The sequence below is a fragment of the Gasterosteus aculeatus genome, chromosome X (genome assembly GCF_964276395.1).
Source record: "Gasterosteus aculeatus chromosome X, fGasAcu3.hap1.1, whole genome shotgun sequence".
Taxonomy (NCBI): domain Eukaryota; kingdom Metazoa; phylum Chordata; class Actinopteri; order Perciformes; family Gasterosteidae; genus Gasterosteus; species Gasterosteus aculeatus.
The window spans coordinates 14,593,658-14,616,181 of NC_135698.1; the positions used below are offsets into that span (position 1 = coordinate 14,593,658).

The following is a 22,524-nucleotide window of genomic DNA, read 5'->3' on the forward strand; positions in this document are numbered from 1 at the left end:
TAAACTTGAACTTCAAACCGATGTGCAAAGGATGTTACATCCATGTATTCTCATGAGTAATGGGTGTAGTTAGGCAGCTACGAACCATATCAGCGCATGTTTAGAGCGGGATGAGACAGCTGCTGAAGAAAAACTGTATGTGGCACAGAAAGGAAGAATAGAATAGCCGAATCAAAGCAAATGATTGTGCAGAATTTCTTCCAAGTGGCTGTTGACTTTTATGCCTGATCACAAACATCAACATGGCAAGTCAAGTTATTGACCTACTAGCCTATGATAAAATATTAAATTACTTTGTTTCTAGTTAGAGATGTAAATATTTCTGTTAATAAATGTACACTCTGGTGAGGTTGGTTTTTGTGTTTTTTCTGTTCAGGTATATCTTCGACAGCTAAAAACGGACCTTCGCCTTTATAAAGAGTTTCTCAGTCTTTCGTACCGTCTCAGTTGTCGGTGAGGCCGGCGGGGCGGATCCCACATTCGAGTCAAAGAGAAAATAAAGCAACACCATAACAATAATAACAACTCGGCCGATTCGTACAATTCGCTAGCAAGCTCCCCCGTGGATACATACCATCAAGGTGGGTGAATCCGTAGTCGTGCTATCAAGGTAACGCCGCTCCGTCCGGCTGCTGTTTAGCACGCGTCGCTGTAGCTACCGGACATCCAAGCTAGCATGCGTGAAGATGCTACCTAACGTTAAGTCTGTGCTAACGGTTGTGCAGCAAGGGCCGTTTTTTACCAAACCTCCAAGATTACAACGCCGTGTTTTCCGCACTGTTAGAGTAAATCTTAGCCACACGCCGGCTGTTGAAGATACTGCTTCGTGGCTGCAGTTGTTAGTGGAGAATACTGTTTAAAAAAACGGAGAAATTCGGATTTCAAATCAGTCCTCCCTTCAATTCACACACCGTTCAGACCAAAGTTAGCTAACGTTAGTAGCCACGATGAAAGGGGGTTTGAGATTTAGGGGATGTAGTGACTACTGGTTGACATGTTTCGTTATGAAGCTAACGTTATATTTCATGTCTATACATCTTTTCAACCTAACTTACAGTTGTGCACCACCTGTAGTACATAATTAGTTGTTACTTTCTGTTCTATATCAATTCCCTCTTCAGACTCTTGCACCACTTTCCTTATTCTGCAGATTACGATGTTTTCAACAATGAGGTGTTCTTTGAAATTCGATTCTTGTGACATTCATCTTTTCCCACTGCAACATGCAATCTGGCGTTATCTCGTCTATAGATCTGATGGTTCGGAAATTGACCAATTAACTGTAAGAACAGCAATCAGCGATGTTTTATGTTATTTTGTCAAAATGCCAAAACGTGTTTGCCAGTTTTTTTTCTTTCTGTTTTGAAAAGACTACTCTTCATGTTTTGGACATTTGGGCATTTTACTTATTTTTTAGTGATACAAAGATCCTACCTCCTCTCTCCTGATATTGACATTGATACCGAACACAGCGTAACAATAATAATTGCTCATCCAAACATCTTTTACTTTCATATTTCCTAAATTTGATATCAATATTTTTCTACTGCATGAAGTTACTTGTTTTGACATACATATGACTGAGTTGTGGGCTTGGCTGTAGTAATGAATAACAATATTGACAAAGATAAAGAGTAAAGAGAGTATTTGCATTCTCCACTATCATTGAACGTTTACAGAGCAAGTGATTAATTCAACTGAGAAAAATATTGACATAATAATCCATATAGAAAGTAATCTGAATCTGCATCGCTAATTTCATGATATTGTCCACTATCGTGATCATGTAGCGTTTAATGATGTAAACGTCTATTCAGCCATAGTTGTGACATATTTCAACTGATTCTGACATTTCTTCTCTAATAATCCTTTGTGTATTTTGTGTATATACAATATCTATATATCAAGACATTTTATTACCAACAGAAGTTCTTTTTCTAACTTTAACTGTTCACACTTTACCTTCTAGATGCCCTCAGCGATGAACGCGAACCGAACAGTGCAGTCTGCCAGCCCAGATGTGGGATCCGCTCCAGGGTCAATGGGCAATTTTGCACTTGGTGGACAGGCTGAAGTTTTGAAGCAAGTGCTGTGTGTCCTCGACAAGAAGGTTCGCAACTTGGAGAAAAAAAAGGTGAGTTGGTTTGAGAGCAATTTGATCCGGATCCTTTCTGATAACTACATTCCTAGGTGTCTGTTGTGTACATTATGAGGATTTTGCAAAAACATTTGTCCCCAGATTTAGAAGGTTTTATTCATTTTTATTTTTCTATGGCAGAGTAAACTGGATGACTATCAAGTCAAGAAGGATAAAGGGGAGCGTCTCAACCAGGACCAGCTGGTGGGTGCATTGAAACAAATAATCCTGTTACGATTTAAACTACATTTACAACCTTGCATCCTCATGTGCCTTTTGCCTTCCAGGACGCACTCACCAAATTCCAGGAAATCACCTATAACTTGGAATTTGGCCGAGAGCTGCAGAAGACGTTCATCACACTGGGACAAGATGTAAGGATGACTATCTCTTTCTTGTGTGAAACTGTTCCCTCAGAGGTTTTTTTCACCCTAACTTTTAGTAACTTGACTTTATGTGGTTAAATCATTAGATCCAGAAGGTGGTGAAGAAGTCTGCACGGCGGGAGCAGCTGCAGCGGGAAGAGGCAGAGCAAAGGAGGCTGAAGACCATTTTGGAGCTGCAGTTCCTTCTGGACCGGCTGGGAGAGGACAATGTGCGGCGGGACCTGAAGGAGGGAGTTGGCGGCTCACCAATGCTGACGGATGCGCACCTTGCAGCTTTTGATGAGTTCTACAAGCTAGTGGGGCCAGACCGTGACCAAAGTGTCAGGTGGGTCAGAGTAATTGATTTCTGAGTGCAGTTGAGATGCCAAAGCATTGTTTCTTTTTCACCAATGGAAAGGCATACATCTTGTATCTACACACGCAGGTTGGTTGACCGGTATGAAGAAGCATCTGTGCACCTCTGGGACCTACTGGAAGGGAAGAACAAGGCTGTGGTCGGGACAACATGTAAGTGACATTTCACATGGCGCCTAGGAATGATTGAGAGCAGTAGAGCTCAATATTTTTGTAACAATTGCTTTAACTTATTATTTTTGGCTCAGTTTATTTTGCAGCGAAAATGGTTTGTGATTTCGCAGATTTTACATTACATTACATTACATTACATGTCATTTAGCTGACGCTTTTATCCAAAGCGACGTACAATAAGTGCATTCAACCATAGGGTACAAACTCAGGAGAACAAGAAACAAGAAAGTGCAATTTCCTCAAATAAGCGAATTTACAATTTGCTATAGATGAGTGACGTCACAAGTACAATTTAAGTGCTGCAATTTGTTAGTCTTTAGTCGAGGTAGAGTCTGAAGAGGTGTGTCTTTAGTTTGCGGCGGAAGATGTGAAGGCTCTCTGCGGTCCTGATGTCTTCAGAGAGCGCGTTCCACCATTTCGGCGCAAGGACAGCGAAGAGTCGAGACCTAGTCGAGTGTTTTGCTCTCAGTGAGGGAGGGACGAGTAGTTTTGCAGATGCAGAGCGGAGAGTGCGGGTTGGGATGTAGGGTTTGACCATGTCCTGGATGTAAGCTGGACCCGATCCATTCACAGCATGGTACGTGAGCACCAGTGTTTTGAACTGGATGCGGGCGGCCACCGGTAGCCAGTGAAGAGAGCGGAGGAGTGGAGTAGTGTGGGAGAATTTCGGAAGGTTGAAGACCAGTCGAGCTGCTGCATTCTGAATGAGCTGCAGAGGTCGAATGGCGGTGGCAGGGAGACCTGCCAGGAGGGAGTTGCAGTAGTCCAGGCGGGAGATGACAAGAGCCTGAATCAGTACCTGCGCTGCCTTCTGAGTGAGAAGGGGACGTATTCTCCTGATGTTGTAGAGCGTGTATCTACAGGATCGCGTTGTCGCAGTGATGTTGGGAGTCAGGGAGATTTAGACGAAACAAGCCATTTGTAGACAATAACTCGTCACGACAATGATTAATCAATTCATGGACAAAGCAACTGCAGATCAGTGTTGAATTATTTGTGGCAAATCACTGTAATAGCAAAAATTAAGTTGACATAAAAGGATTTATTGTTAAACAAAACTTGACTTATGTTTAGGGCTGTCACGATATCACATTTTTGTCGTGCGATTATTGCACCAACATTTATTGCGATATACGATATTGCAATTTTCAAACTATTTTATGCCACTGATAACATAATGACAATATAATAACATAGTAACAAAAGTACAAAGAATGTTTTATTTGTCAGTATAGTTGGACATTAGATTCGCAATATGAAAAAAATATCCTAATTAAAATTAAAATAAGTGCAAGAGACACGGAGCAGGCAAAGCATCGGGCTTGGTGCGATGTGGTCGGGTTCGAGAAAATGTGTCCAGCGCGCCGCGCAGCCGGGGAGGTTTAACCCGTGGCTTCGACCGCCGGCAGGGCGACGCGCTCCACGACTGCAGGGAGAGACGGAGGAATGCAGGGTGGTGGTCTATCGCAGCACCAAAGATTATTGCACGCGATTTCAGAGAGTGCGATATGTCATTTTATTGCATATTGCGACAAGCCTTCTTATGTTGATTCTCAGAGTTGGAAAATTAGTTTGTAGGACATTTTCTTGGATGGTTGCTGCCACGGAGCTCTTTTATTGTGACGAGGCTGAGCATAACTAATTTGTCAGAAACTGTTCACCCAATGATAAGTAAAATGTTCAAATGATCTAAACATGACCTTACTCTATAAGGCACTGCAGTCAGTGATATGTTAGTGTGGCATTGTATCTTGTTAATGCTGCTTGCGTGCAGTGCTGTGATGCAAAAATCGGGGCTCTGGGCGTACTGCATTCTCAGCGATCCCGCCTCTCAACTCGCCGTGCTGCATTCTGCTTGGGCTGTGTGTGGGCTTACCCTGACTCAGCAGCGGGGCAGCGTGCCAGCGGCCCTGCCGCCTGTGGTTCCACTAGTAGGATCTCTGGAGCCACGTTAGGATACTGGTGACCCAGTTCACTGGGGTGACACCGGCCAACACGTTGCCCTCAGTAAGGAGGTCTCACTCGGGGTGATACTTATTCAGGCATCAGCAGACTTGTTGGCTTGAAGCCTGAGGCAGTGAAGGAAATAGCTCTGACCTGCTTCGCCAGTGGGCCCAAACAGCCCGAGCAAGCTTAAAGGCTCTTGTAGTATTTTCTAGTAAATCACAAGTCCTGATTGTTTTGCTATCATATTTATTATCTATCTACTTTTTATCCCATATTAGGCATCGGTGGACCTATGTGAATGCTGCCATAGCTTTAAGGTCCTCATCTGTGGTGCCTGCCAAAAGAGTGCAGTGCAGTCCGTTATCCAGATAGACTCAACCTGTTATAATGGTAGGGGAGACTTTGATCTGGTTTTGTATTCTGCTCACAGCGGTGAATAAAAGCCCTCTATTTAGTTTTGCTTGCTGAACGGAAACAACCTTGTGCTTTCATTCACTTTGCTTCTCTTTGTACGAGGTGATGTTTCCACTTGTATTAGCTGTTGGGTCATTGATTTTTGTTTTTCTTCTGCTGTCCAACAAACAGTCCAAATCCCAAAGATAGTCCCCTTGCTATGATAGAATTCTACAACTATTCAAGTTTGGCATTGACATCTAACCGACAACGCAACAGTGGAGATTATGTTTTGAGATTACATTGGGTGGTGTTGTGTCCTATTTTTTAAGGAGTCGTTTCTTCACTTATGAAAGAACGAATATATTTATTAGCCCCTCACTAAGTCCCAACCCAGGATCGCACCCTGATTCTTACCATTGATACCCATTACCTGTGGACGTTAGAAGGAGTTATGCTCTGCTAAAATGTTTTTTTTTAATGTTAAAACTGAGTGAGCTAACATGAGGAGAGAAGGTTATTACAACATTAACTAGCATTAGCAGAAGGGTTTACTGAGCACAAGCTGCATTTAAATGATTAATAAACGGTAAATTAAACTGTTTTGACTCTATGGCCAGATGGTGGTGGGTTTCACCTACGCTGGGGTCAGTCGGCTTTTACATTTCTAGTTTTCACTGCTGAATCAGATGTATCCTCCAAATGCATATTGTACATTATTCTGTCTGCTCGACACTAAAAGTGTATATGTTATACAAATATTAGATATTTCTTCGTGACCTTCTGTGTTCCCAAGCCTGACTCAGAAGCAGCAGCCAACAACATTGTTTGATTGTTGTGATTTATTTCAAATTGAATTGCTCTCTATTCTTTCCTTCCTCTCCTAGACAAGGCATTGAGAGAGACTTTGGACCAGGTTATGCTGAGTGGGTACTTTGACCAGGTGCCATCTCACCAAAACGGAGTGTGTGAGGAGAAAGCGGCAGAAGAGGCAGAGGCGCAGGACCAAGCCTCAGCAGCGACGGTGGCTGAAGCAGCAGCAGCCCCTGCTGTCGTAGCTGAATCGTCAGAAGCAGAAGAGCAGAGTCCGACTGCTGATCCAGGTCCTGATCACTCTCTGAAAACATGCTCCGTTATACTTCTACTGTCTTTTTAAATACTCACACAATGAATCTTCAACGATGTCTGCGCTGCTTTCTCTAAATGAATAGTTCTTCTCTTTACAGAACCGGAAGTAGTTGAGTTCACTGATTCCATCGCGGTGGAAAAAACGGAGGTGAGATTAATTGTCCCATTTCTAATAGTGTTTTAGAAACTAGGGGTGGGGGAAAAATCAATTTTTCGATTTCTCTCGATTCTCTCTAGAATGATTCGGTCTAGATTAAGAAAAGTTAATAATCGGAATTAAAAAAAAAAAATTCTGTCTCGCGCGAGATATTTGCTCGCTCGCGGAGCGTGAACTTCCTCGCTCGCGAGGTTAATCTCTGCTCGCGCTCGAAGGTGTTTTCTACGCGCTCGCTGTTTTTCTTTTTGACAGTAAGGGGGCGGAGCCAGTCACCATGGTCTCTACACCTGATTGGTTACAAACCCCGTCTTTGGATTGGCTGGAGTGATGCATTCACAAACTATAGAAGCCCATTTCCGCACAAATGTAAGGGGATAAAAAGTCGAAATCATGAGATAAAACGTTGTCAAAAAACAAACGCCCCCCTTCGGTAATCGTAGTGGACCGTAGATGACAACCAGCTACAACCATCATTTACCATCATTACCGGCACATTAAGAGCGATGCGTCCAGCTCGCAGACTGAATCTGAATATCTAGTAACTTTACCGAACTATGGAGGAGCCTGCGCATATCTTACCTCATTATTTCGATTTTCCAAAAAGTCGATCCGTATTGAAAGTTGGCAAGATATTCAGATTTGGACTTTTTTCCGGAATTTTACAAATACGGACCGGTCTGAGACTAAGAGCAGCTTTTTATTCATTTAAAAGAAAAACTAATCGGTTTAATATTTTTTTTTTACATCGGCTACTTCCATATTGTGTTGAAATGCAAGCTGCATTGGTTCATGCATTGTTGATAGAAAATCATATTTGTGACAAAGATTTTTTTTTTTCTTATAAAAAATTAGAGAAGGTAATTCATCTGTTGATTTTCTTTAATTATCAAATAAAGTAGGAAGTGATTAGCAAACTCGGATTTGAGAAAATTTTGAAAATCGAGATGCATCGATAATCGTTTTATCAGTTTAGAATCGATAATCGGTTTAGAATCGAATCGTTGACCTGGGAATCGAATCGTGAGGTGCCAAGAGATTCCCACCCCTATTAGAAACAGCTGGTGTTATAATCTTTTTGCATAATGCTTATTTTTGTTCTTTCTTTCCTTCCACTAGTTTATAAACAGACAGTTCATTCCAGACGGCACATACAGCGGCAGCGAGAAGGAGCAGGGGGACGAGTGGGCCACGGAAACAGAGGTAGGTTGCCGGGGACCTTCTGTTGATCAATGTTTCTCCTGCTGTAGATGCAGACACACAAATGACCATTAAACCAAAACCAAATACTCTTTGCTAGACTCTGCAATGTGGCTGCTCCTGTTATCACATGACAGCCGCATTTTAGAAGGTCATTTGCAGGGTTTTCTTGCATAAATGAAAACGTCTACAGAATCCTGCAAATGGTTGTTGTTGTAGCTGCAGCCACATAGTCAGTAAGGCAACAGTGTCCCTGAAAGAAATCCAGTGTACCGTGTTTTATAAGGCAGCGAACTGAATGTGACATTTGCAAGTAGTAGTAAGTACGGTCGGTACGGTAGTCTGTGTACGTCCATGATTATTTAGTATAAGATTTGATTTTATAGTTTTTACAATTCCACCTCAGCATTGAAGAGCTGGACGGTGGACTTGGTTATAGTTAGTTAGTTTATTTGTACACCAGCTGGCTTTTAAGGGAATGTTATTAAAAACACATGAGTATAAACCTCTATGTGCACATTCGGTGCTCACGCACCACTTTTTGGCAACTGTCATCCAATAACCCCATACCATTTCTCAATCATTGTCCGTCCTGTAGGTTCCTTATTCGCCTGTTCTGCCTGTCTTCCACTCTCAGGCAGTCAGTGCCGTTCAGCAGCAGCAGCAGCAGCAGCCGCCGCCTGTGCAGCCTGCAGCTTCACCTGTTGCCCCGGAGACCCACCCATTGAACTTGGTGTCTCCCGTGCCGCCCACTGACCCCCTGGTCAGGAAGCAGGTGGTGCAGGACTTAATGGCACAGATGCAGGGAATGTACAACTTCATGCAGGTGGGAACTTTATGCTGTTATAACAATCGTTTACTGTAGATATGGAGCACGTTGCTCATCAAGTCTCTTCTCTCAGGACTCTATGCTGGAGTTTGACGGACCCATTGACCCGGCCATTGTCTCATCACAGCCTATGAAACCTGCTCAGAACATGGACTTACCACAGATGGTGTGCCCTCCAGGTGAGAGAAACTTAGTTCTGATGTCTTGTATTGTGTAAGCATCATACTGAATAGCTTAAAAGGACTTTTCTGGTTTACCAAGTTGCAATAAACTTCTTAGCTCACCCAGAGTCCCGGCCATCGCAACCCAAAACTGTTCCTGTCCAACCGGACACCACACAAGTAAGCATTCAAGCTGACACGGACAACGCTGATTGTAAGGCCACTTGAAAGATATTTTGAGAGGGGATGTTTAATTTTCGCTCTGTTTGCAGGTTTCCATTGTCTCCCCGACACCGCCCCCCATGTATCAGACTTCACACACGCCCGATCCTCGACCGTCTACAGAAACCATCGACCCCATCCAGGTAAACATTCTGCTCTGTGAAAGACTTTGTGTGGAAAAAGTTAGTCCTTGTTAAATATTTGATTCAGCCCGTAAAATGACCAACTTCTGTAAGTATTTAGTTGATGGTTGCTGAATGATTTGAATAGACCAAATACCAAGAAAATTATCTCAGTTAATTAGCATCTTATCTTCATCATATCTTTTCATCCTGCTGTAAAGAAACTGAATCGAAGGCTATTAAATTGAGAAATGTTTTGACCTGTTGCTTGTTTCCTGTCTTTGACAGACGTCCTCGTCGTCGGAGCAGCCCTCTGCAGCTCACCCACCGGTTTTTCAGCCTGGTTCCAAAGCTCCACACAGCAGTGGCATCAATGTCAACGCCGCCCCATTCCAGTCAATGCAGACCGTAAGGGAAATTGTCACAACGCTTATTGAAATATTGCCCATTTTATTAAATGGTTTTCGGATTAAAAGCGTTTCATGTTTAATGTGAAGATTTGGCCCGTCATGCAGTTAAACAAGGGCTCCGCAGGACTTTGTGTACCTTTCTGTGGAATTAAAATGACTGACTTCCATTAGAAATTGCTTATTGAGTCCTTCAGTGCCCTCTCATCAGATTGCAGTTGTACGGATTTGTAGTGAAACCAGGAAATAATGAGTAACCGACTTAACTCATAATGAGCTTTTGTCCTTTCCACTGGTTTTGGCCTGAACAATATGTCTCTTGTTCTCCTCTTAGGTGTTCAACCTCAATGCCCCGGTCCCACCAGCTAATGAGACGGAGGCTCTGAACCAGGCCAGCCAATACCAGAACAGCTACAACCAAGCCTTCAGCAGCCAGCCGCAGCATCCTGTGGAGCAGACCGAGATGCAGCCAGAGCCACTGCAATCTGGTGGGTTGACTTTTAGTTTCCTTCATCATGTATTTGCTTGATTTGAGTTTGCCAGATTTCCCTTACGGACTTCTATGTGAATACTGTGGTTTGACTGACTGAAGACTTTCTGGGGGGAAAACAATTCTGTGTTTGTTTGTTTGTTTTTTAGTAGTTGGTGCCTTCCATTCCCAAGACCAGTCGGGAGGCCATCAACAGCCTCCGCAGCAGGGCCCAGGCTTTGGCCGGCAGGGTCAGTCCTTCTACAACAGCAGAGGCATGTCTCGAGGTGGGCCTCGCAATGCTAGGGGCATGATCAATGGCTACAGAGGCTCATCCAATGGATTCAGAGGTAAGCTGCCACCAATTGGCAACCTGTGGTGCTAAAAAAAGCCACCTTGAAAATGCCAAGAACTGGTGTTCCTGAAATGGCCACCTGAGGCTCCGTTCCAGTTGGCATTATTGAAAGATGGAAACACGTGGTGGGAGTGCTAAACAGTTCATTTTGTGTTATTGTACGGGTGTTTTTTGTTTTGTTATTGTCATTAATTTAGACTAATCTCACATGAGAATCTTTCCACCTTTTTTAAACTGTTCAATCTGTTATTGTCTTGCATTTAATGATACGTATGACAGTTCTGTTATAACAGGAACATGGAGATAATTTAATTCATCTCTATGTATTTAACCTCATGTTCCTGCTTCTGTTGTCTTTAAGTCAAATTTGAAATCATTCCAAGTAGATTCACATTTTTGTGTTTTTTTTTTTTTTTTTTTTTTTGTTAATCTTCTCGGCCGTGTTAGATTGCAGTGACGTACAATAAAGTGACATCTGCATCTAAAATTGTATGTTAGTTTAAACTCTTCTTTCATTAGGTGGCTACGATGGTTATCGTCCTCCTTTCGCCAACACTCCTAACTCCGGTTATGGACAGACTCAATTCAACACACCTCGGGATTACTCAAACGGGAATTATCAGAGGGTATGGAAGAGCCGTTCAGGCTTCACACTGATGCGGTAATGTCATCTTTGCGGTCTCGAGTGGTTTCTAAAATGTCTCTTTCCTTTTCCTCTGTTGCTCTAGGATGGTTACCAACCAAACTACAAGCGGGGAGCTGGCCAGGGACCCAGGGGAGTGTCGAGAGGCAGCACTCAGGCAATACGATCCTGAAAAGGCCTTTTTAAAATGACTGTGACAGACTAACTTGCACCACACTGAAAATTCAAAATTCAAGAATGCATTTGCCCAAGCTCAATCATGTTCTTTTTTTTTTTGTTCTTAGTCAGTGTTTTTTTTCCCTGTGTCTCAGATCAAAGTGATGCCTACTTTTGATATTTGGAAATATTACATAATTTTAAAGTCTGAAACACAAGCTAAGTTGTAAATTCAATCATCAATTTGCATAAGCAATGTGTTAATATTCCTGTAAACTTGAAAGATTTCATAAGTTATTTTTTGTATAAAAATGCACCTGCCACTGCTGGTCCAACCCTTGGGAGTTTATTCCCCTTCTCGGTTCTTTTTCTGTCATTTTGGTTTTAAAAACAGAAAGCGTTTTATGTTCAATGAGCTCCCGTTTCCTTGTTTGTAAATTGATGTTGCTTCAAGAGTTTCAATAAAGTTGTGTTGCATACTCAAGCTTCCATCTCATTTCTCTGCTGTTTAGGAAAGACATGACTCAGTAAAAATGTTAAATAAGTTATGTGAAGGATCATTCTTTTCCAATAACTGTGTTCTCAAGCTCTTTTATGAGTTTTATTACAGCAGCATTTAGCTCGTATCACTTTGGAAAAAGGGTTCTACTTTATTTTATTTTTTTAACTGCAAATGTATTGGTTTTGACCCATTTTAGGTAAATGTAATTCCGTGTATTAACGAATTATTGGCCAACTGCTTTGGAAAGAAACGGCATTATTGTTCACGCAGTGTTCGGCCGCGTGCTGATGGCTTCTTGTTTTTATGCCCCTGAGCTGTGCTCAAAGGGAGAATTCAGACGCAGTTGGCCTCCCGCGTTGGAGTTGCCAGTCATAAAAGAAAATGCCAGAAAACGAGGAATGCACATATATCTTTCAGGAATCCTAATTAAAAGTTTCCAAATGGTTCTCTTTGACTACACAATTTAGTCCAAACTCCCGTGGATAAATGGCCTGTTATCAAACTGATGAAAGCCACAAACTTGACTTCGCTTTGAACATATGCGTTTCATTTTCAGACACTATTATCTCAAAATTCACTTAATCGATCAACAGAGTACGAAGATAGCTGACTAATTTAATTCCAATCGATACAGTCGACAAGTGCACCTGGCAGACGGTACTCTGGGATCAACAGGCTCCGCGTCTGAAACAGTCGCGTGGATATGACGTTGCACCGGGGGTCCTCCATGAACGGAAGTTTCCACGTGAGTATCAAAGCATGATGCTTTGCATGTAAACTCAGCCTCAGCCTTAAACTTGTTTGAATTTGAAGATTGAACAACAGCTATTCTGTGTGGCAGAAGGTAACTGTCCTTAAGTGTTTGTTTATGTGTTTCCACGTCGCGTTGTGGCGTGAAGTTTGGTTTCCTTGCTGCATTTGCATTTCTATCTATTGTGGCGCAAAGTTAGCTCCAGTCAACCCTTCCCCCCGTTTCATTTTTACAGAACTTTATGGTTTGTACTGCAACCTATATATGTCTCTGTAGTTATAAAGGTTTTCTTCTACATGTTTTCCCCCCGTGACTTCCCTCCAGTTGTAGAAAACAATGGCGACAGTGCGCAAGAAGGTGGACAACAGGATTCGTGTCCAGATAGAGAATGGAGTCGCTCTGCACCATCGGAACATATTTGTGGTGGTGGGAGATCGGGGAAGAGATCAGGTAATACATCCTCCTCGTTCTTTACACACGTTTTTGTATTTGGGGAATCAACCCCGTTAATCTTTTCTTTGCTGCAGGTTGTGATTCTGCACCACATGCTGTCTAAAGCGACCGTCAAGGCACGACCTTCTGTACTGTGGTGCTACAAAAAAGAGCTGGGGTTCAGCAGGTGTGTGTGAATTCATCTTGAGCGCTTGAACTGCTTGTCCTTTAACTGTGTCAAAAAGTAAAACGTGTTTGATTTGTCAAAATGTCTGAAACAGCAATCGTAAGAAGCGCATGAGACATCTGCAGAAGAAGATAAAAACTGGCACTTTGACCCTGAATCAGGACGACCCGTTTGAACTCTTCATCGCTGCAACCAACATCCGATACTGTTACTACAATGAGACGCACAAGATCCTGGGGAACACCTACGGCATGTGTGTCCTGCAGGTGAGTCCTCATTGACCTGTGAGGTCCGACTTTGGGAACCACTGCCGTAGTTGTAGATCGGTCGAACTCTTCCCTTTTCTTTTTTGCCACGCAGGACTTTGAAGCCCTCACTCCCAATCTCTTGGCGAGAACGGTTGAGACCGTCGAAGGAGGCGGTATAGTGGTGATTCTGCTAAGGACTATGAACTCTCTCAAGCAGCTTTACACCATGACCATGGTGAGACCATTACCTCTTCCATCCCCATACGCATCGAACTAGGTTTGCTGGACCTAAAATGCATCTTTTGTTGTTTTCAGGACGTTCACTCTCGATACCGGACAGAGGCTCATCAGGACGTGGTGGGGCGGTTCAATGAGCGGTAAGTGCTCGCCTTTTTTAGGAAATGTTGGTGCATTCGGAGGAAACCCGTTTTCCAATCAGTTTTGTTTTTGTTCCACTGTTTCTAGATTCATTCTGTCTCTTGCGTCGTGCAAAAACTGCGTAGTCATTGATGACCAACTTAACATCCTGCCAATCTCTAGCCACATGGCAAACATCAAGCCCGTCCCCCCAAAGACTCAGGTAATCACATTACAGTCATCAATTAGTTGGTCCACAGAAAAGAATCTGTTGATAATGTTTAAGTAAGTTATCAATTAAATACGAAGACCATTTACTGTTCCAGAGCTCCTCAGAGAATTATCTGCATTCCTGTCATTTTAAAGTGAATCTTTTGGAAATTATGACATGCCTCTTTTCCAGTCAGTTAAACAATCAACATTTTCTTCATGTAATGTTGAAGAAAAAAGCATAACCATTGCTACTTTAACATTTTTAGGTCTGTACATATCCAGTAACAAAAGCACTTTGAAAAGATCTAAATAAATACAATTAGCTTGCCTGTAGGCTACATTTTCACTTATTTCTGACTTTTTGTCCCTTCCCCTTCAGGACGATGGTTTGTCCCCACGAGAACAAGCACTAAAGGACCTAAAGGAGTCTCTCAAGGACACTCAGCCTGTGGGTGTGTTGGTGGATTGCTGCATGACCATGGACCAGGTCAGGAGCTCTCACTAAAGAGCCACTTTACACATTCGCCAAGTACAACCTTCAATGGATGCACCAGTAACATATTAAGAAACAACTCTAAAAGCCCAGAGCAGTGTTCTGCAGACATTACACCTCAGTAGCCCTAATAAACGTAACTTTCTCCTCTAGGCTAAAGGAGTGCTGAAGTTCATTGAGGCGACCTCAGAGAAGACCCTGAGGAGCACCGTGGCTCTGACCGCCGCTCGGGGTCGAGGCAAGTCTGCAGCACTCGGGCTGGCTGTCGCTGGAGCTGTGGCTTTTGGGTACGGATTAGTTTTATCTCATTAAAATGATCATTTTTATTGGTTGCATTGTGTTAGCCTTTTTGCTGATGATGGCCTGACATTGTTTACAGCTACTCCAATATCTTTGTAACCTCGCCGAGCCCAGACAACCTCCACACCATGTTTGAATTCATCTTCAAAGGCTTTGATGCGCTACAGTACCAGGTAGGCTGCCTGAGCTCGTTCTCGACATCCGTGACGGTTATTTCCTGGCGTCAGCAATAACCACTTTATGTCCCCCTTTTTGCATTTGTAGGAGCATCTTGATTATGAAATCATCCAGTCTTTGAATCCAGAGTTCAACAAAGCTGTGGTGCGGGTGAACATCTTCAAAGAACACCGACAGACAATTCAGGTAAACAAGACCACACCCATCTTCTCCGTTATCTTGTATTTACGGTAATTATTTAAATTCTCCTAACTGGCCCTCCTGACCACGTGACCCACAGTACATTCACCCGGGTGATGCCGTGAAGCTGGGCCAGGCCGAACTGCTGGTCATTGATGAGGCTGCAGCCATCCCTCTTCCTTTGGTTAAAAACCTGCTGGGGCCGTATCTGGTGTTCATGGCCTCGACCATCAACGGGTCAGTAATGGAACTGGCTGATATGCACACAGTCACATGCAATAGTGCTTTTGTCCAAAAAGATTCCACACAGTCTTTTGGAACTATTATGATCAATCTGGATTTCATGACCAGTGATGTAGAAGCAATACTTATTGGTTATGTTTTGTATGGCTGCAAGAAACAATGTTGTTCTTTATCGTACATTGTTAGCTAAAGAAATAGTCATAAAATATACATTTCATAAACCTAAGTTGACATATTTATAGTGCTTGTTTTGTTTGAACAGTAGACCAAACTCCAAATATATTTACTTCATTACAGTGCTAGTGGAATTAGCAAATATTCCACCTTGAAGCTGAAATTGTTAATATTTCCTTTTTGATTTGATAAATTCATTCTTTGTTTCTACTCAAGCTAAATGCTTTCTTCATCTCTGCAGGTATGAAGGCACTGGGCGCTCTCTCTCCCTCAAGCTGATTCAGCAGTTGAGGCAGCAGAGTGCCGACAGCCAGCAGAACATGTCTGCAAAGAACCGGACCATCGACACCGAGAGGCTGGCAGCCGGTAAATATCTCCCTGGTTTCCTTATGTACGTTATGTCTATATAATGTATGTGTGTATATATATATATATATATATATATATTGTGTGTACATACATACATAGCACAACAAAAAGTAGTTACTGTGACAGCCCTAGCAGTCTGAGTGAGTGGGAGTCAAAGAAAGAGTTAAACTATGCCTGTCTGTCCGCAGCTCGCTCTCTCCATGAGGTTTCTCTCCATGAGTCCATCCGGTACGCTCCTGGAGATGCGGTCGAGAAGTGGCTGAATGACTTGCTCTGTCTGGACTGTCTGAACATTCCCAGACTCATTTCTGGCTGCCCACTTCCGCAGACGTGTGACCTGTATCCTCCAAAGGCTCTATGTTAACCCAGCTCAGCACACCAGGCTTTTCATTGACTATTTTGACAAACTTTACTATGACTGTTTTTTTTAATGAAACCATATGCAAGTTTAAAGCAAACCGAGTGGTCGCTTCTTCTGAGTTTGTCCTTAATCGGCATGTTTCAGATATTATGTGAACCGAGACACGCTCTTCTGTTACCACAAGGCATCTGAGGCGTTTCTGCAGCGGTTGATGGCTCTATACGTGGCGTCGCACTACAAGGTGATTCATTTGTTTTCGCATAACTTGCTTTTCTTCAAAGAACTCCATTTCCATGACCCAGTGTTAAGTCACTATTGTGTGTATTCACTTCCATTTTTTCTTTGGTCCAGAATTCACCAAATGACCTGCAGATGTTGTCTGATGCTCCGGCCCATCACCTGTTCTGTCTCCTGCCGCCTGTTCCTCCCACGCAGAACTCACTGCCCGAGGTCCTTGCTGTGGTGCAGGTAAGACACTAGTGAAGGCCATTGCATTCGTTTAAAGGCAAAGCTCTGTTCCAAGATTACTCCACTTCAGAGACCTTTCTAATTCACTTAAAGCGATTGCAAATGATTTCAGCAGCTTTCTTTTTCTTTCTGCTTGTATCTTATTTGTCATGTTTACTGACTTGACTCACCGTTATTGCTTTGGTCTGTCCCTCAGGTGTGTCTGGAAGGAGAAATATCTCAGCAGTCCATCCTAAACAGTCTGTCCAGAGGGAAGAAGGCCTCTGGTGACCTCATTCCCTGGACGGTGTCAGAACAGGTGCCCACCAGTTCTAAATCTTTTATTGCTACCGCTCACGTCTCCAAACATTCCTAAACTCCCGTTGACTTTCTTTGTAGTTCCAAGACCCAGAGTTTGGCGGCCTCTCCGGAGCCAGAGTTGTGCGAATTGCTGTTAATCCAGACTACCAAGGGGTAAGCGTCTGCGTCCCCCAGCATGTTGGCCTTGTTTTTATACTTTATGTAACTGGCTTTCAACCTGTCCACTAGATGGGCTACGGCTCCAGAGCTCTCCAGCAGCTACAGATGTACTATGAGGGAAAGTTTCCCACCATGGATGAGAGTGCACACGCCAATCCGAATGAGATCACCTCAGTCAGCAGTGAGGTAATGCAATTAAATGTGGATCAAGAGTAAAACTGCATTTAAGAGATTAGGTTACATCGTCGTTGTCTCTTTTCCAGGCGGTCAGTCTGCTGGAGGAGGTGGTCACTCCACGGAAGGAGCTCCCTCCTCTGCTGCTCAAGCTGAGTGAGAGGAGAGCAGAGAGACTGGACTATCTAGGAGTTTCCTTTGGCCTTACTACACAACTACTCAAGTGAGTTTCCTCGAATATGGAGACGGTGAAGTTTCTAATATTTTTGGAGATTTAGGCATTTCAAAAATTCTTTTTGCAATCGCACAGGTTCTGGAGGAAAGCGGGCTATACTCCGGTCTACCTGAGACAAACCCCTGTGAGTGGATACAAATGTGTTCACTGTGTTTATGTTCATTGTGCTGTTGTCGCATGCTGTAATTATCGGTGTGTGTGGGTCTCTGTAGAACGACCTGACAGGAGAGCACTCGTGTGTGATGCTGAAGGAGCTGAACACCGATGAGGCTGCAGAGCAGAGCCAGTGGCTGTCTGCCTTCTGGAAAGGTGCACTTCCACACTTTCTCCTGCTCCACCTCTGGTGATCCCGTTTGTTTTAACGTATTCACGTCAGTTTTTGCTTTCCTTAGATTTCCGCCGGCGCTTCCTGTCGCTTCTCTCCTACCAGTTCAGCCGCTTCCATCCGAGCCTGTCACTCAGCATCCTGCAGGACAAGAAGTCAAAGGACGACGCGAGCAGTAGGGATTCTTCTACCAACTAACCGGATCATTTGTCCTCCCCGAGTCTCACAGACCTGATCCAACTTCTCTTTGACCTTCACAGTTCTGACTCGCGCCGAGCTGGGGTCCCACTTCAGTCCTTACGACCTCAAACGGCTGGAATTGTATTCAAGGAGCATGGTGGACTACCACCTCATCATGGATCTCATCCCAACAGTCGCTCGCATGTTCTTCCTCAAGCAGCTGGGTGACATCTCTCTCTCAGCCGCACAGTGTGTGAGTTTCCTCGTTGGTTACGCTTGTCACGGATAGTATTCTTGTGATAGTTGTTGATTTTCCCCTGTTTTTTTCCCTCTAGGCGTTACTGCTGGGTATCGGGTTGCAGCACAAATCGGTAGACCAGTTAGAAAAGGAAATTGAACTCCCAAGCTCGCAGATCATGGGACTCTTCAACCGTCTGATCAGGAAATTTGTGCAAGTAAGTTCACAAAGTCACCAATTGAAAAACAATCCCATAAAATCTGACCGCATTAATAAGTTTACTGCATTGACTGTCCTAGGTCTTCACCCGTGTCCAAGAACAAGCTATTGAGGCACAGATGGCGACCTCTAAAGACATTTCCATGGAGCCGACGGTCGGAAGTCTTCAAGATGATCTGGTATGCCGCGATCAATGAATTAACCACCCGACTAGCATTTCATCTAGCAAACGTATTCTGGTTTCGGCTTCTCATGTGAGAATGAACCTGTTACAGAATGACGCCGCTAAGGAGTTTGAGGAGAAACACAAGCAGGACTTAGAGAAAGTGAAGGAAATGGACGTGGAAGAGTGAGTATGGGGTTAATTGTGTGAATAATTATGGATTTTAACTGTACAGGGAAATATTTGGTACATTTATGATTTCCTTTTGTATTCACAGGTACAGGATCCGTGGAGATGATGAAGAATGGGACCAGGTGTTAAAGAAAGCAGGCAACACCGCCATTGTCAGCATAAAAAGGTACAGCGTTTATTTGGCAAAAGTGTTTTTGTTGTTGTAAAAACCTGTTTAACTGCCTTCTACTCCCAACAGTGACAAGAAGAGGAAGTGGGAGGGGGAAAACATCGACGCAAGTAATGGGGCTCCTCAGCACGGGAAAGCAAAACAAAAGGAAAAACCATACGGCAAATTCAAGAAGGGCAAGGGGGGCAAATTTGGGAAGATGGTGTGACTGTAAATACAGTTGCGCTGATAGTGTGACTGTTTGGAGAGCACTCAAAAGTCCGGCTGTCTAAGATAGTTTTGTTTTTATTCCTAGCGATTTTATTTTTTACGTTCTCACAGTCTCCAGTATGTCACGGCAACTTGTTTTTGGATTCATGTGTGCAGAAAATAACACATTACCACACTGGTATAAAATGGATGTCATTTAATTTCAGTTATTACAAACATTTTCTGAAGTATTTTAAGGAACGTCTTTTAAAAACGTGATGGGGGGAAAAATTCCAACTGAAATTTGAGGTATGTGATTGGCTGTAGGTTCCAATGAAACGGTCACTTGAACACCTGAGGCTTCATAGCTTCCCACTTCTGTTTGAGCTGCTGTTTCACAGCGTCAGGTGCAAAGATCCAGTCTATGGCCTGCTGGGAGAGTTTCCATATGGCTTCATGACTGAGACCAAACGTTGTGGCTGCCAGCTGATATTCTTGAGACAAGTTTGTACTGAAGACTCCCTTATCATCAGTCTGTAATGTGACATGGAATAAATCATCATCATGGTTAATGTTAACAATTAAGTGTCATCTGTCATTCAAAATAAGTTATTGTCATGGCATATCATAGAAAATTGTTGTATTCTTTAAAACGTCACAGTATAGTGAGTCTGAAGGACATGTTACAAAAGAGCCATAGTGTAGTAAGTCTCAGAGAATCTCATTGATAAGTTGGTTAAAAAAAAAAAAAAAATGGTAATATGGAATTGTTTCATACAAAGTAAGGAAACTTACACAAATTATACTTGGGTGTCCCATCTGGTACCAGTACTGGAAATGATGTTTGGAGTAACACGGCACAGTTTGTCCTTTAACGTTAGATGTCAGGCAAAGCTCTACAAAGAAAAATACCATTTCAATTTACCACACACACAAATGTATAATGCCATCTCACTCTTACCCAGCGGTATGTTGTTTGTCACCACTTGGTCAACAAGACTTTGAGATCCACCCATTTCAGGATGCAAAAAGGTGCCGTGACCGATCCTGTCTGGAGGAAGACTTAACAGCAAATTTGACTCCTCCTGCTGCGATGGGACCTGCAGCAGGTTTTGTTGAAATGTCATCTCAAACATAATGTGACCACAGATACTGAATAACATTGAGGTCATACTTCTGAGAGGTGCAGTGACAACTTCAGTCCACAGTTCTTGGCCCTTAGCAGAGCGGGAAGAAGGTCTTTGCCGTGGCCGACCTTAAAATGAAAATAACAGATTTATGGCGCAGTTGCTCAACCTTCTGGGTGGAAAAAAGTTGCATGCAGCTTTTCAAAAGGCACAAGAGCGACCCTGATGTGATCTGTCAACACCAAGTTCTATAGTTTTTTGGGACATTCACAATAAATTCAAAAAATACTAGGAGCCACATCTATATCCAAAAAACCTCACATTTCAACTGCAGTAAGGATAGACAAATTAGTATGGAGCATTGTACTTTTGATGTTTTATTTTCATTATGTAAGGAAAAACGAACCTCAACGGATCATAATTAATATATTCTTTTATAAGAAGTACCAATTACTAGCACTAAACTCATTATCTATGACATGGAGTAAAACCATCATTTTCATTTTAATCTGCAGGGCTTATCAAAAAGCCCACGCGCTTACCAATAGTCTCTGATTGTACATATATTACATAATATTGGCTGACCGTTGGATCTCCACTGAGGTCGAGTCCCAACACCAAACCATCAGTAGACTGCATGAACTCCTCAGCAAGCTTCACGGTCTCCATGGCAACTTCAGTGCCATTCCTACGGTCAATTGCCACCAAAAACCTTCAAGAGAAAATTGGCACATGCAACATTGTGCGATACTGTGGTCAGAACTTAATGCAGCATTTTGGTGTTTTCATCACTAGTGAAGGTCTGTGTGTGTCAAACACTTCCACATTGGACACACCCGGGATAAATGACTGGACTTCTTTTAAAACAATAACGGAATTGAAATAATACAGGTTTTGCCTACCTGACATCAATGTCCAATCCCTCACTTTTACAGTTTTTGATGGCTTTGATGACACTTTCGATATATCCCTTTTTCGTCAATCCTATCCAAAAAACAAATCAACAACAAATGTAAGCGAAATCATTTGATCAAAATATGAGGCTCCATGTTGACATCTTCACCGGTCCTTTTCTCCTCCCGTGGTGTACTCCTCAGCTCTAAATATTTGACACCATCAGCTGCAAATTCCGTGATAACATCTGTTGCCACCTTGAGAGGAAGGAAAAACACCGGTCACTGATATTCTGGGCCACGCCCCCCTCCCAAAAGAATACCCTCTTCTCCCGTTTGCCTGACAGACAGATTCGATTCAGAACAGTCAAAACTCACCATCAAGATGTCCTCCTCCGAGTCCACCAGCTGATGAATGACCTTGAAGACCTGAAAACACCTGCGAACAACACGCGCCATGTTGACCGGTTTAACAAAGACCGTTGACATTGTGAGTTTACTTTATCATCAGCATGAACACACTCGGTTTGCCACTGTGTACAAAGAAAAACAGCTACTCTAGTGCAAACTGCATCGTATCGATATCACTTTAAAAAAAAAATACAGAAAGAAAATTACGTACTTTAACGACCAAGCAAGACAACAGATGAGTTCGTCAACAACACTGAAACTCAACTCTGACTTTAAGTTCGACTCACTCGTCCAGTGTCCTCCGCTGTCCTTTACCGATGGCCGTCATGCCGTGTTCGATGTTGAGATGTGGTTTTCGGCTGATGAGTTTCTCGATGGTGTTGACGCTGACGGAGCCGTTGAGGTGAGCGTGAAGCTCCTGGTGACAGGTAAAACCGCTGACGTTAGCATGTAGCTAAGCTGAACGATCAGCTCAAACAACGTTAAGATGTAATCGTCTTTACACCCCTGCGACTCGCTTCTCGTCCGGAGATGAAACAACACATTTGGGACTTACCACCTTTGGCAGCTCCCGATAAAATGCATCCGCTTCGTTCTCCATGAATGTTCAGAACAAATCCTGGGTTAATCCGTGAGCTCGGAGTCGTCCTCTTGTCAAGCCGCCTGTTTTCAGTGTATATTTTCTTGTTGCACCACGAGAGCAACATCCAAATAAGCCCCCTATTTTTTGCAGTGGATTTCCTTCGTAAAGGTTCCGCTAAGGTTTATTAACGGTGAGTGGTCATATAAAAAATATATATAGATTCAGTGTACAAGTGATAGTATAAAAATAACAATAGAGCCAGCCATTTATCATAC

The 22,524-nt window shown here is 43.1% G+C and overlaps 3 protein-coding genes across 7 annotated transcripts; 2 read left to right on the plus strand and 1 right to left on the minus strand.

Moving 5' to 3' along the window:
* Positions 1-206: 206 nt before the first annotated feature.
* On the plus strand, positions 207-11,721 carry caprin1b (cell cycle associated protein 1b). Of its 4 annotated transcripts, none has more exons than XM_040163938.2 (18): positions 207-581; positions 1,970-2,134; positions 2,279-2,341; positions 2,425-2,511; positions 2,610-2,848; positions 2,948-3,030; positions 6,279-6,494; positions 6,618-6,667; positions 7,793-7,876; positions 8,472-8,699; positions 8,776-8,881; positions 8,982-9,043; positions 9,136-9,228; positions 9,496-9,615; positions 9,949-10,102; positions 10,254-10,433; positions 10,958-11,064; positions 11,167-11,721. In XM_040163938.2, exons 2-18 carry the CDS (start codon positions 1,970-1,972, stop codon positions 11,251-11,253), a joined length of 2,124 nt encoding a protein of 707 aa, XP_040019872.2. In that variant the 5' UTR covers positions 207-581; the 3' UTR covers positions 11,254-11,721. The 4 variants fall into 4 exon arrangements, with proteins under 4 accessions (XP_040019872.2, XP_040019873.2, XP_040019874.2 ...); XM_040163939.2 differs by having other exon boundaries at positions 10,257-10,433; XM_040163940.2 differs by having other exon boundaries at positions 8,511-8,699.
* A 603-nt stretch (positions 11,722-12,324) lies between these two features.
* nat10 (N-acetyltransferase 10) lies at positions 12,325-19,813 on the plus strand. Of its 2 annotated transcripts, none has more exons than XM_040163942.2 (29): positions 12,325-12,583; positions 12,815-12,940; positions 13,018-13,109; positions 13,204-13,375; positions 13,470-13,592; positions 13,673-13,734; positions 13,823-13,937; positions 14,307-14,414; positions 14,574-14,707; positions 14,800-14,893; positions 14,985-15,083; positions 15,178-15,314; positions 15,736-15,860; positions 16,052-16,202; positions 16,369-16,465; positions 16,576-16,692; positions 16,889-16,990; positions 17,071-17,145; positions 17,221-17,337; positions 17,415-17,548; positions 17,636-17,684; positions 17,773-17,869; positions 17,953-18,060; positions 18,146-18,318; positions 18,401-18,520; positions 18,603-18,701; positions 18,798-18,871; positions 18,963-19,043; positions 19,116-19,813. In XM_040163942.2, the coding sequence occupies exons 2-29, from the start codon at positions 12,827-12,829 to the stop codon at positions 19,252-19,254; spliced, it is 3,108 nt and encodes a 1,035-aa protein (XP_040019876.1). In that variant the 5' UTR covers positions 12,325-12,583; positions 12,815-12,826; the 3' UTR covers positions 19,255-19,813. The 2 variants fall into 2 exon arrangements, with proteins under 2 accessions (XP_040019876.1, XP_040019877.1); XM_040163943.2 differs by having other exon boundaries at positions 12,361-12,484.
* Positions 19,438-22,395, minus strand: mapda (N6-Methyl-AMP deaminase). Its single transcript, XM_040163949.2, has 10 exons — positions 22,223-22,395; positions 21,954-22,084; positions 21,634-21,694; positions 21,426-21,513; positions 21,265-21,346; positions 20,948-21,074; positions 20,410-20,490; positions 20,197-20,335; positions 20,031-20,131; positions 19,438-19,769 (listed from the first exon to the last, which is right to left on the minus strand). The coding sequence occupies exons 1-10, from the start codon at positions 22,265-22,267 to the stop codon at positions 19,578-19,580; spliced, it is 1,047 nt and encodes a 348-aa protein (XP_040019883.2). The 5' UTR covers positions 22,268-22,395; the 3' UTR covers positions 19,438-19,577.
* Between the last annotated feature and the right edge of the window lie 129 nt (positions 22,396-22,524).